Source organism: Haliaeetus leucocephalus, unplaced genomic scaffold (assembly GCF_000737465.1).
Source record: "Haliaeetus leucocephalus isolate CR32 unplaced genomic scaffold, Haliaeetus_leucocephalus-4.0 Scaffold83, whole genome shotgun sequence".
Classification (NCBI taxonomy): domain Eukaryota; kingdom Metazoa; phylum Chordata; class Aves; order Accipitriformes; family Accipitridae; genus Haliaeetus; species Haliaeetus leucocephalus.
The window spans coordinates 319,499-334,111 of record NW_010972519.1 but is presented as its reverse complement, the minus strand read 5'-3'; the positions used below and the strand labels follow the sequence as shown (position 1 = coordinate 334,111).

Below are 14,613 nucleotides of genomic sequence, written 5' to 3'. Positions count from 1 at the left end.
ATTTTGGCAGGGAAACAGAATATGAAGCAAAAAGAATATAGCAACTTCTGCTTGAGTCAGTAGTTGGTAATGTTAATGGTTGTTTTGTGTGTGTTAACTGTAACAATTCTGTATGCTTTTAAGAGCTGTTTCTCAAACAGGAAAAATACTCAGCTAGATTTCTGAAGGGTGTTTTTTAGAAATTGTTTTTGGCATAGGAATACTCTGTGTTGTGTTCCATACTGTGCATTTTATAACTTAATTTTACCTGAGAAGTGCCTTTACTTTTCCAGCGGACCTGTCTTCTGTTATTTTTTTGCAACTGTTCTGAATGTAATTATAAAATATGGATGGAATTATATTATATTGTGCTCCCGCTAATCAAAGACAATTGTTTCTGTTTTTGTAGTACATTTGGGAACGCCTTGCTGTTGGTTTTAAACACAAGAATTACCGATCACGAGAAGGAGTGTGTTTGTGTCTTATTGCTACCTTAAACATGTAAGCTTTTTGTTTCTATGGAGATGTAATGGTTCTGTCCTTCCAAATGTGATTTTTTCTGAAACTAATGATTTAGGAAGTCTGATTCAGTTAAATTAAAAAACAGGAAAAATCAAACAACTTGTGAGCTTACTTGAAAGAAAGACTAAAGGCATAGTATTTTTGTCTTATTTAAAAGTAGACAAAGGACTAGTAAGAGAGAGATGGAGCTTGATTGATATAAGTTTGTGTTTTATGATTGCTAAGCTAAAAGTTCACTTCTGCATCAAGTATTTTTTGTTTTTTTCTGCAAAAAATAGATTTAACTTATTTTAATTTGTTATTTTTCTTTTTAGTTATGGTGCACAACCGTTAATCCTCAGCAAGTTGGTACCACATTTGTGTACAGCATTTGGTGACTCGAATAGTCAGGTAAGGATTTCATTACTTACTGGTGCTTCAACAACCATACTGTCACAGAGGAATGAAAGCAAAATAAATGTAGGCATTAAAGAAAAGCCGATAGGCTTGCTTGTATACAACAGATTGTTATTTTCTACCATGAGAAACAATAAACCCATTTTAGTCTGAATCAGCACATTGATTGGAATATGAAAGTAGAGTTGCAAAGGCAGTAGTGTTGCGATACGCTGGCCCCTTTAGTTTTGTCTTTAGAGATTGAAACTAGTAATTACTGAAAGTAGTTGTTTTTTACAGAGCATGTTGAAAGAAAAGAAAGAAAATTCTATTGACAGGAAGAATTGCCTCCAGAAGGAGCCCCTACGTGAGACCTGTAATAGTCTGCCAAATTTGCTAAGGATAACATTATCATGTGTAATAATTTCCTAAATAGAACCCAAATGGCATTTGAGCACATGCAAGGACTGTAGCTAAATCAGTTAATTAAGCAAAAACATCTGCAGCGAAAATCAAGATGTCGTTCATAACGGTGACATCTGAACTTCAGAAAACCTTCAAATGTAAATGGATAAGATCTCTCTTGATTTATCTGGAGTTCTGTCTGAGAGAAAAGACTAATAATACAGTAAGGAAGAAGGTAGCAAGGGGAGGAGATGGGCAGATAAACCGGATGGGTCTTCATGCTTATTTTCTGGGTGCAGCAAAATTCTTGTCTCCTCTGTATAGCGTAGCATTGTTCTGTTCTAGAGAAAATCTGTTAAGAATTTGTCTTGTTGATCATTAGTGAAGATGTAGTTCATATCTTGATAAAGGAATTGTGGGTTATTTCAAACTGTTAAAAAGAACAATACTAAAGCCATTCCAGTAATTCTTTGTAGAGAATAATGGCATTTACTAACATGCATTTTTGGCAGTTTTTATTGTGGTGACTATGGTTTAAAATTTTTAAAGAGGCACTCTGTCTCCTTGCTCTAACTGTTCCTTCCTCCTCCCCTATCTTGTGCTTATGTGATGCCATGTAATTCCTCTTGAAGGAAGCAAACAAAAAACTGATCACTTTGGCCTGCTCTTGTGGGCAGTCAGGTCCTTAGTTTTCCAGAAGGGCCTCACTGCATGTAGAAACAGAGGAAAGCAAGAGGAAGTGTCAAGGCTGAGTGCAGGGACTAGCTTTTGGAAATATTGCCTACTGTGATAGAGTCCTAAATAAAGCACTTCCCCCCCCCAATATTATTCTTATGTCAATCCCAGAAATTCCCTCTAGAGCTGTTATTTCTAGGGTTTTTCATTTACCATCTGGAGATGCTCTAACTTGGAACAAATATCATCTTGAAATAACAGTTGTATTTCCTTTCCCTTCCACCCTCACTGTTTCAACTGTTTCGTGAAATGAGTTGGCATGCAGGTCAATAGAAACTGTAAGATTAGTGGATTGTCAGTGACTGTTGTTTTGGTTTCTGTAACCCTGAAATTAACAATTTAAACTGTGTTCACAGGTGAGAGATGCTGCCATACTAGCCATTGTAGAGGTTTATAGACATGTGGGAGAGAAAGTACGAATAGATCTTACAAAGAGAGGAATTCCTCCTGGCAGGTGAGTTAGCTGTTCTGATTTTGTAATCCTGAGTCATTTTGTGTTACTGTTCTTTATCAGAACTTTAAACTCATTTATAACTTTGTTTTAAAATTATTACAGTTTTGATTTTACCTTCTAGTTAGTTTTGCTTCCATCGTGATGTTACTAGTGTTCCTGACTTTCTTTTGCTGTTGTCTTTTTCTGCTTGGAAGAGGCATACAGGTGTATGATGAAAAGCAGTTTTGCATTCGCTAGTTAAAATCTCCTGACTTTAAGAGCAGCTGAGAACTGGACAGTAGTACAAAAATGTTTCAAAATTAAGTAAACAGATATGGAGTGCAGTGGGGAAATAATCAGAAAATACATGAGTATATACGTCTTGTTCCTTATTCTAGAGTTGCTGTTTAGCCTCAGTGTAGAAGAGTCTCAGCTGAAGTACTTGAATCAGTACTTTTCACGTATTGCGCATGTGTGAGAGAGAACAAGTGTGTGTACATGTGTGAGTGTGCAATGAAAGTATGGCGAATCCACTATCTTCCTTGAAGATAGTTGTAATGGAAAAATTGTCTTCCCTTGCTTCTTGCAAATTACATCAGACCAATCCATTCCACCCTAGATGTTTGCTAATGGGCTACAGCTAGATGAGAGAGGGGTGCTTTTCAAAATAACTACTTCCCAATCCTGAAGTTGCAATTCTGGGGTTCAATGAGAAGGGAGTATTTGGAAGGAGTGTTCATCAGTCTGACTGTTACACATGCCATTACAGGACACTGGATGTTTCTTGCAAAAGGTGCAAGGAAGTTTTGACAATGCTTGCTTCATCGGTCCTTTCTCTTTCTGAAAAGCAATTCCAATCTTTAAAGGCTGGTCTGTGTTGTGTGTAGATTAGTTTATATGAAATAGAAGTAGCCATTGTTTTGTTGCTACCTTGGTAAGGATTTGTTTAATTAAGAAAGCTAGACAGAGCCTGAAATTGTACTTAGTGGGCAACACTGTTTATATAATAAAATCTTTCAAATTCTTTATTAAAACAGTTTACACTTTTAAAAATGTGTTGACCCCTTATCAATTAACATACCACTTTACTGTGAGTCTTCATCTCACTTCTTGGTTTTGATAATGCTGAATGTATCTACTGCATGGTGTCAGAGAGAATATCAGAATGGATACTGTGCCTCATCAGACCCTTCTAAAAAACTATTAGCCCTAGTTTTTAATGATTTTATAAGGTATCAAAATGTCACAGGAGAATGGTGTTGAATTTATTGTTTCACATTCCAGGCAGAGTTCAGCCTGTTTGGACAAAAGCTGACCCTGCTTGTGGGAATGGGAAGTTGTACATATTTTCTTCTATTTAATGGCTGTCACAGTTTTAGACTATTATGAGACTATATGGTTACCACAGAAGTTTAAGCCATATTATTACTACAATTCAAAAAATTGAGTTGTAGCAGATAATTGGAACATACAGGAGAATATCCTTCTTGCATTAAGATAGGGTCTTGGACATCTTTTGGAACAGGGAATGAGAGCGGAAGAGTGCAGGTAACAACAGCCTTTGTTTGTGCTATGAATGTTGGGTCTGACCCTAAGTTTAGGTTCAGCACTCATCCTGTTCACATTTCCATGTGATACAAACTGAGTAAATCTTGGGATCCAAATAGGATTAAACACCATCAGAGCTTTGTATCCTCAGGGCAATCAACAGCTTCTAATTTAGTTGCAGTAGGTGCCAAATTGTTATTTCTTCTGTCTCAGTTGAATACAAAATTCCCCTGATCTGAAAGCAAGCATAGTTGTACCATTTGCACTTACATAAAGAAGCAGGGCTCTACTTGGTGCATGTTAAATGGGTTGTTGCCATTGAATCTCAACAGTTTTGCACCTGACAGTCAAGGCTAGTGTAAAATAATACATGAGCTGAGTGTTGGTGCTGTGTCCTCTGCAGTAGTTTTCAGGTCAGGATGAAGGGGGGAGTTACGATTTGAGTTGAGCATGAGGCTACTAGTCTCTGTCCCATCCATCGCTGACAGAAAGCAGAGTTCCTGTAGTCTCTTCATACTCCTTTGCACAAGGAACAAGGCAGTTGACAAAGCTCAGGAAAGACAGGTTGGCTCTATGGTAGCTCAGCCTTGTTCCTTCAGAGGCAGATGTAATTTAAGGCATTTCTTCCCCAGTGCCTGTTGGAAATTTTCCCTTTGCTTAGATGCATTAGAAGTTTCATGTGGTTATGCAGGAGCTATGATCTGTGGAAAAAACCCCTTTCGTGTAGAGCATCATCGTATCATTGTTTTGAGGAGAATCTGTGTTCGTATTTGTGTGTCTGGGTAGGTTTAAGTATTACAGATAATCTGTAGTTCAGACACGGCTGCTTTCAGTTGTTGAGTTCAGCCTTAAAGAACTGCACTGCAGCTCCTTCACGGTATGACAGGGCATTAAAAATTGTGTGTAAATATAGATATTAGCAGAAACCCCTATTACTTCAGTATCTGGTGCACATGTGATTTAACAGAATGTACGCTTGTTTAGTTTACGTAACAAATGACACATTAGAGATCTGTGTGTTGCTGCTTGAATGCGCTCTGCCCCAAAGCACTGAAAATAAGAGCTCATGTCTGCTGAAAGGAAGGCAGGAAAGTTAATCAAGCATTGTTTTCAGAAATTGTTCAACTTCCTTAAATATGCAAATGGTATATACATGTTGTGTCTACATAAAGCCAAATGTATTTAGTGATTTAATAATAGTAGGCTTAAAAGGTTTTGTAATCTGCACCTAGTAGGTTTGCCTTTTTGAAAAATACTGGATTTTCTAGAGAAGGATATTGGACCCATAAAAGAAGATGGGATCTTACTTTTGTAGTTCAACTCTACCTGCTACTACTGTATTTTTCATCAGTGCATTTTTATTCTTTACAGAGATTAATTTGTGAGTTTGTTGATAAATAAAATCAGTGAGTTACTCTTTCTATTTGTTATTTTTCAACTTACAAATCTCAGAATAATATCGTGCTTTTTGCCTGAAGCACATTCCTTTTTCAGAAAAATCAGTATCAACTCAGTGGTTGGAAATTTGGATGTTGTTTGCCCTTTAATTAAAGTTGCTGCCAAAGAAGTTGGACAGTCTTTGGTATCGGGCCTGTAAGTATTAGTGTTAATACATTTGTGAATACTGAAAGTGGATTTTTATATTTCTTGTTCTGTGAGCCAAGAATGGTGAACAGGTGTTGCTTTATATGGGCCAGATTGAATTTGTTACAGAATCTGTGTGGCTGATCTTCCCTGAATGGAAATAGTATATGTGGCTCTGGATAGCAGTTGCTTAGTCTGAGTGTTAAAAGCTTTTTAAGATCTTTCAGGAAGTCATCTGACAACTTTTCCCGCTGTTACTTGAGAAACATAAATGTCTAAAACCAGTTATTTGTTTAGTGCTTATGTCTAGGGCCACAAGTTTATATCCTGAAAGGTTAAAACATTTTGCAGTATGCATTTCTGAATACCGCATTTAATGTGGTACGCACATTCTACTTATCTGTCTAGTTCGTGTTTTAGATGAGGTCAATCTGTGTGTCCAGATGTGGACACATGTCTGTGCGAGATCCTTTTTTTTAGGGGGGCGGAAATAAGTGGAAGGTTTCATATGGGCCATTTCCTGCTTTAGACTCACTTTGGACATGAAGAACAGACTGGTTACCACCCTTTCTTCTTCTTTATCCTTCTGCTATTGACAGGGGAGTGGTGCTTTTTTGCCTCTTCATCACAGGGTCCAAACTTTTAGGTATCCTCCTCTGCCTGTCAAGCAAACAGTTGAACTCCATCAAGCATGGTCATAAACAACAGCTTTTCAGTCTAGAAGTGTAGTGCATGTTCTTTGCTAGCATCTGCGTTTCCATGTGCGTGCATGTCAGCTCAAGCTGTGTCTTAGACGGATATGTTTTCCTCTCATTGAACGTAATCACCATAATTTGTTAATCCTTTGATAGATACCTGTCACCTGCCGTATGAGAGGGTTTAGTAGGTTGCCAGGAGCCCCCATTATAAGTGCTGCAACCTCATACATTCGTTCGTTCACTGAGACAGCAACTGTTCTCCAGCCCATGCAGAAGTGGCCTGCTGTCCTGAACATGGGTTTTTCATCAATGGGGATTTTTCCTTCCATATATGAAGTTGCAGAACACCTGTCTGTGCATTTTGGAGAAAGAAGATAATATTTCTATTCACTGGTGACATACTATTTCGATTGTCTGATGACTTCACTGATTGATTATGCATGTCATATCCAGACTTGGGCTTGCAGATGTGAGATAAAGGAGTAATAATGCTGCTCTTTTCAAAGAACATTCCTCATTGCTGATGGTGAAACCAGTCTTCACCTAGTCCTGTAAACTTTCTTGGATTCCTCTTGGCCAGGATCTCTTTTGCCAGGAGCTGAACTCCTGTAAATATTCTTAAATTGACCGTGGTTGCAATAATTTTAGAGATCTTAGCCCATACTGCCTTGCTGCCTGTGGCTGTGTGAAGAAATATGAGAAGAGGGTAGCATGAAGAGCTGGGTGGGAGGAGAGGGAGGAATAAAATGTTGTGAGTCTTTGCAAAGTAGTAGTTACAGTTCCTGTAAGCTGTACTAAAGAGAGGGTTGCATCTACAGTAGTGCTTGACCATTTTGTCAGCTGTGTTTTACTGGATTTTTTTTTTTTTCTGATTACAACAAAATACTATAAAGCATACCTCTGGTCATAAGGACATGCTTTGAAAGCTTTAGGAGCAGCAGTACTGTGTTGTTCTCCAGCCTGCACCACTGACTGCATAGCGTCCAGTGCTGACAAACCCATTTTTTAATGTTCATAGTTAGTACTTTATCAGATATTTTGCCCAGACCGAGAGGCAATGTGTGTATTTGTATTTATAAGGAAGCATTTCATTTTTCTTTTCTGTTTAAAACACTCAGGAAAACATTTTTGAAAACTAAGTTCAAAAGAGCAGGAAATATGTTTTTCTTTTGAATTCTTTAAAAAATGTGTGCCAAATGCATAACATCAGCCTAACAGGATATAAGAATAAAGTGAAATTTTAAAGGAAATCTGTTAATCTCTCTAGTCTTCATTTTCAGTTTCTCTCAGGATAACAGTTTCAGCCTTTCAGATGTAGTGTTAAGTCCTCCTCATTAACTGGGTGAACTGTTAATGCAGTGTTTCGTATGGAATCCAGCAGCATTGAGGGCAACTTGCAATCACTGGTAAACAGTAGAAATACTTCCTATGGTACATATGAAGCAAATGCATTAACTTCCTTTTACGAAAGCAAGATGGCATAATGCATTACTATGTGTATTGATTCTTGGGTGAACTTCTCACTTTGTACATTTGAAAGCACATAGCATGTTAATGGGATTCCATGTGTCATTAGTAAATGCTAGTACCCGAAAAGCATGTCGTATCACAACTGTAGTTTTACTTTTTCAAGTCTAAGTGCAAAAAAAACCCCATTTCGGTATAAACTTCCTTTGGTTTACAAACTGACCTTTTCATTAAAAGACTGAGATTTAGTATTATTAAGGCGGTGTGGTCTGACAGTTGTGAATTGCTGCCATTTCAGACATTTTGCTGTGGCTGCAATGGTTGTAAATGGAATGGTGATCCAAAAGGGAGAGGATAAAAGGTTCCAGAGAGAAGACTGACAAGTACATTAGGGGAAGATCAGGCAAACTGCTACTGAGCTACAAATAGTTTTGAAATAAGTTGAGATGGTAGAACAACTGCTGGTTTGTGTTATGGGTTATTGACTTACATGATTAAGGGGTTTTTTGGTTTCGGTTTTTTTAGATGTTTGCAGTAGGATAGGCCTTTTTGTGGAATTCTCAGCTAAATCTGCGTAGTTCTTCTTGTGGGCCTGTTAAATCCAGGACAAATTTGCTCTGTAGCAGATTGCTTTGAAGTATTTGGAAAGTAAAGATAATGCATTGTGAGAGTCCTAAAACATTGGAAAGTTGGGGGGGAAGGCTCAGGTTTTTTATACCGTTGCCTGGCTGCATTTCATGATTTTATCACATTCTTCATTATGAGATAAATGAGGTACCAGTGAATGAAAGGGATATTCAGTGTGTCAGTGCACTCTCACTGTGCACAGCCTCTCTACATGGATCATTGAGTAAAAAGTGTTGTGTGCTTAAGGAAATGTTCAGGTTAAATCTTTGTGAGTCCTTGACTTTGCTCCTTTATGTATTGTGAGAATTTTCATACCCAAGCACTGTTCTTATCCATTTTTCTTGGTTTGTCTTACAATAGTTGGGACTGTGAGTTGTAAACAAAGCCTTTTCAGTATTTGCTCTTTTAGCAAACTTTGAATTGGTAACGTAGTCTCTAGTACTGGAACTGTAGCTGAACTTTTCCTGTTTGGAGAGTTGCAGACTCTCGTGTGATTTGTAGTTCATAACTGTGCGTTTAAGGTCAGGAAACAGTCCTGCTAGTCTTGTAGCTAAAAATTCACATGCATGTTAGATATTACCGTATTCTGAGTAGTCTAAAATGCAGGAAAGTCTTTGGAGAAAGGTAAGAAAATGTTCTCAATTGTTTGCAGCTGAACAGTGTATTATGTCAGTACAAATCTATTGCTAGTGTGTGGGTCACGTTCTTTCTGTGAGATACTTCCACTGCTGTATTGAGTTTCTGCAGAAGTGATGGGAAATGGCTGTTTTAAGTGTTTTGCCAGCTTTCTTGCTTGAATAGCATTTTCTACCTTGTGGGACTAGAATGCAGATGTAGAGTTTTTTGGTGGGTTTTGGGGTTGGTGGGGTTTTTGGTGGGTTTTTTTTTTTGTGGGTTTTTTTTTTTTTTTTACTACTTAGCTGTAGCTAAGCACTTGCAGTGTGTTTTCTCTTGTGAGAATTTAAATCAGTGGTGTGTGTGTTGAACATAACTAAAGTGTTTAGTGTACCTTAAGCTTAGAAAAAAGTTCGGGGTTTTTTTTTTTTTGCTGTGGAAGTGCTTACTACTACAAAAGTATTTTCATAAAAAAACTGAGGAAATTTTGAGGAGCAAAAATTTTGAGGAAGATTAGTAATTGTCGCAGAACAAATTAAATAGTAATCCCTATTTTTTCTCCCACATGAGCATTCCATAGTTCAAATTGTTGCTTTTTATTGTTGTGTATAAATAGAGTAATATCACAGTCATCTGAACTCAATATATTCTATAACTGAAACTGAACTTTAGAATTTTAGTTATTTTTAATCACGCTAATAATGATAGTTTTGTTCTTTGCTAAGTTGACTTGGTTTTCTGTGCATTTGTGTGAAGATGCTCAACTAGCTTAAGTTGTTTCTTGATACTCTTAATCCCTTGTATATTCTGTACTACTGCTTTGTATATGATAATAAATGGATTTCTGTTTTCACCAGTGTCCAGGGGGATTTCAGAAATGTAAAAATATTTTTTCGTTGTTGTACTTTACAGGTTGCAAACAATCTTTGCAAAATTTGATGAAGTAAGAAACTCTGGAAATATGATTTTAAGTAGCGTCAGTGGTGAGTATGAAAGATCATATATTTATAATCAGCTTTAGATTAATACAGAATAATTATTTGAACACTAGTATTATAACTGTGAGTTGAATGACTAGAAACATGTAAATACTAAGAAAATGAGACAGTGAAACTTTTATACTGTATTACTGAGAGTATTTGCTGAACTGCAGTCAGAATACAATTGGAAAAGGTGTTGAAACTGCATGGAAACAAGCAGTGAATCTTTAATAAGTTACATGTCTGCTCAGTAGAGGATAAAAGAATGCTGCAAAGTATTTGTGCATGGGAAAAAAGATGAGATGAATCTATATCCGATCTTTCAGTATGTTTCTAAAAGAAAATGGTAATTTAGTGATGGATGTGTTTGATTTCTTCTCAGTTAAAATGATGAATAATGATTATAGTACGTGGAGTTTTAAATTATAGAAATAGGTGACTGCAGCATTCAAAGACACTTAAATGTTGAAAGTTAAGACTCTTATCTGTACTGAATTTGAGCTCTTTATTTTTGGTGTATTTCATGAAAAGAAAATCTGTTGTGCAGAGAATCCTTGTTGCTTCCTACTGCATTCTTGATATAGTATTTTATAGTACAAAAGAGCAAAACCATCATTCTTTCTTATTTAAATCTATAATTTAAGAAAAAAAATGTTACAGAACAGCACAAGGGAGGTGTTGTGTCAGTGGCTTTAATATAGTTGTTTTTGAAAGCTTCATTGTCTGTCTTCTGCAAGGAATTGGTAAATCTTGTTTTATAGGAGAGGGTTTTCTGATGTTGTTTTTCCTTTCAAAGCAACTATGCTGACTGAAAAGGGGGCTCTGCTCGATCTAAAAAGTGTAACTATGCAAGAGTAGAAATATTTTGAGGAATGCATATGATTTGTTAATGTACTCAAATAGACCTTTTAATTTTAAATATTCTCGTCCTTTTCTTGTTAGTGTGAAAACAGAAGAGACTGTAGGTTCAAAGGAATGTGTTTTTACAACCTTTTCTTTGAGGTAGTAAGTTTCTATGCTTCATTCTGCTTTGAAATAAAACATTGCTATTCTTGAACACTTACAGAATACAAAAATAGATTTGTAAGGATTAATACATAAAAACAACCACAAAGAAAACTTATTAATTTTGGGGAGAAGTGTTTTACATAAGTGTTCTGTTATATGGTAAATTTACTCATTGTGGAAGGCTAAACCATTATCTACTGCATTTGAAGTTAATACTACTGCATAGGTTTGAGAAGTTCAAAGATGTATTTTACACATATTTTCTTCTGTTGGTAGTTCTCAGGAGAACAGAGAAGGTTATTTGAGGGAATATAAATGCATTGAAATAATTTAAATATATATGAAAATATAAATACAATATTGTTGGACTAGTATACATAGCACTTGTGAGCTTTTTGTCTGTTTTAAGAGAGTTGATTAAGTTTGTTTTTCTTTAAGCCATTTTTATCTCGCCTGCAAAGTGCAGATATTAAAGCTGGTCTACAGCAGTATAAACCATTTATTTTGTCTTGTAGGTGGCATTTTCTATGCAAAAGTTGCTATGATTCTGTTTTGGTACCATAGAGAGAAAATCCCTCTGATACGTTGGTTTCAGTATTTTTCCTTGAACCTAGTTTATCTGTTGTATTCATCTAGACAATTTTTTTTAATGTTATTGAAAAGATACTCTTCCACTGTTAGTGCTTTATCTTGGCCTTGTCCTTCATTATTCTCTGAAGAATAATTTGTATTTACTGGTTGCACATGTAGAATGAAAGTTACTGTTGAATTCCTGTAGCCTTGTTAACAACTTTTCTTTAGGAGCTTTATCAAACATCTTTACCTGGGTAAAGGCCAAATTTTAATGTCTAAATACATCTGTTACAGTTGGGTATTTTGGAGTAGGGTTTGGGAAGCGAAGGGGGAAGAGGGTTATGTTTCCAAAGATGGAGGGGAGGGGGCAGAAAAACTGTTCAACAGGCTTTAATATAATTAGGCTGGTGCAGCTCTGTAGTGGACCTTTTTACCAGCAAAAGGAGTGGCTTTTTGCCAAGTTGAGTTTCCCAAAGAAGTTAACTGTACTAATGAGGGTTCTCTTCAGTGTGTGATGGATAGGGAAGGGCTTGATAATACAACCGTGGAAGACGTCAGCTTCTTCATAGTCCTGAGTGACACTGCTGTGGTAGTAAATCTTTGTTGTGTTTGTGTTGACCTCATTTCTGAGAATCTAGAGATGTGACTTAGGAATTTTTTTTATCAAATAATACTAGTGTCGGTTGTTCAGTCTCTTTATTCAGCATGTACTTAGGATGCAAAAAAAAAAAAAAAGGAATAAAAACCTCAAAACTCGCAGCTTTAAACAATCTGAATACAAGAATGTCTTTCATAATGTTTTAATAATCAAAACAAAGATATATTTTTTTAAAAAAGTACTAGCATGATTAAACACATGACAGGTCTTAAAAATATTGTATTGGTATCCTTAGGTATGTGGGAGAAATACAGGGAGGAGAGGAAAAGATACCGTAATGGCAATCTTGTGCACACTGGTAGATTTAGTATCTTATTATCCCCGTGACTATGTTAGAGTGGACGTAGTGTGAACAGTCCCTTTAGCCTTATGTTACCATCTTCCTTTATTGAATCTGATCCCTGATGAAACTAGAAAGAGGAGGAGGATAACAAGTTACTGTTAGGGACTCACAGATCCTCTTGAAGGGTAGACGAGGTGAAAAGCATATTGAAACAAGTATGGATGGAATAATTGGGGCAGGATGTGGCAAGGAGTTTCAAAAGCCAACAGATGAGAAGGCCCCATGTCTAACAAGGGGACTGGGCAAAATTCTTACTGCTTTTGCTTGATGAGGATGACTTACAGGCTTAAACAGTATCACATTGCTAAGTTGCCTCTCCAACTGACCTTTGATTTCTTTTTTTTTTTTTTTAATTATTTTCTCCCCTTCCCCCCATCTTCCCTTGCCCTCAGATGTGGATGGTAAAAACAGACATCATTTCTTTAATGTGAATTATGTGAATGATAGCTGCTATGAAAGCCTTTGGGTTTGTTTACATTCATAATGATGTTGCACATTAAGAGAATCGTATCAGGATGTTTGCCTGTTAAGCAAAAATCTTATGTGTACTGCTAGTTTTGCCCTTTTACTCCACCAGAAATATGTGTATCCCTGCAAACTGCAGAAGGTTCTTTAAAGCACCTCCCCATTTTTCAGCAAATGAATGTTCATTTCTATGGAAACAGAACTAGCAGCCAATCTCAAAGCTGCAAAAGCGGTTGTTTCTGCTGCCTGAGATTTGTAAATACTGTTTTCTCTAAGAGAATTTAAACAGACTCCTCTGTTGGGTAGTAGTGTAAATTTTGAGATGGGGAACTAAAAGAAAAGTAGGGAAAATAATAATGTTGAGCTCTCTACTCAGCAGACAGAATGATTTGAGCTGAATATAAATAGTACATCTCTATTCAACCTGTGCAATTTTCCCTTTTTAATCGTATGCCTTGTAGTGTTCCTTTACAAATGTAAAATGTGACAGGTAGGATACAGTGATGCAAGTATCACAGCTGTGGAGGAGCTGTGTTATGGGTGATAAAGATGCAGTAGAAGTACATGTTCTCCTTAAAAAAAAAAAAAAAAAAAAGGCGGGGGGGGCGCCAAATAAAAGTCCATAGCACAAGTGTGTATCTGTTTTTCCACATTACGCTCTTGTTTTTTATTCCCCTTTGCTGTTTTCTTTTTGGAAATATAGTTACTATGGAGACAATGACGACATACTCTTGACAGAGCTCACCAGTGTGGCACAGTATGAATGTATATCGTTTGGGAAATATGGAAATGGATGATAGTTGCCATGATTATTTTATAGCGTTTGGAGCTACATACATTTCTTTTGCTTGCTCAATGTGAATGGTCAGAATGTAGTCACATTGTTTTAAATTTCAGCTCTTATTCTTGCTGGTTTATAATTCTAAATAGCAAAATATACTGGCCAGTGAAGTGTAGCGGTCAGGTCAAACCTATTTGGAAGGAAAGGGCCTTAGCAGAGTGATGCTTCCACTGTTTTTTAAGGAACTTCCCTGAGTTTTTGAATTACAAAAATGCGCATTTTACAGGCACTGGGCAGTTCTGCATGAGTTACAGTTGTGTGTCCGTCTGCATTTTAAACTTCTCAGGCAGGACAGAGTACATTGGATTTTTTTTCTCTTTTTTTTTACTTTATTGGATTATTGGTTTGGGAATAAACTTCTGTTTGGGAATAACTTCTGTAAGCAGAAGTTCAGGTTTTGGGTCGGTTTTTGTTGTAATTTCCATACCACTGCAAAATGCTGCCCAGCATCTGTTGCATGCATGCTTTAAAAAGCCATTTCTCTTCAAGTTTTGAGGGTATGTCCAAATACTCTCCTCAGAGAGCACCTTTCTTCAACAAGCCATCTTCTGCTTCCTCTGGGTTTTGTTTTGGTTTTTTTTTTTTGGTGGATTTCTTTTTCGTGGGAGGCCTCTCCTTAATCGAGGCAGCGTTGCAGAAAGCAGTGAGGGTCTTGCATCGTTTTTCGTGGGGGAGAACGTCCCCCCGCCCGGGGTGACATGTCACCTCAGGGCCCTGACGGGTGGGCCTGCGCTCCCCCGCTTGCCGGGGCGGGCGG

The 14,613-nt window shown here is 37.0% G+C and overlaps 1 protein-coding gene across 9 annotated transcripts in view; it reads left to right on the top strand.

The window, feature by feature from the left end:
- The window catches only part of CLASP2 (cytoplasmic linker associated protein 2), a 151,135-nt gene that overhangs the window by 29,651 nt on the left and 106,871 nt on the right, over positions 1-14,613 (top strand). For all 9 annotated transcript variants that reach the window (XM_010582318.1, XM_010582312.1, XM_010582335.1 and 6 more), the window contains exons 4-7: positions 389-480; positions 816-891; positions 2,373-2,470; positions 9,901-9,971. In XM_010582318.1, coding sequence (XP_010580620.1) covers positions 389-480; positions 816-891; positions 2,373-2,470; positions 9,901-9,971 — 337 coding nt within the window. The remainder of the gene's footprint in view (positions 1-388; positions 481-815; positions 892-2,372; positions 2,471-9,900; positions 9,972-14,613) is intronic.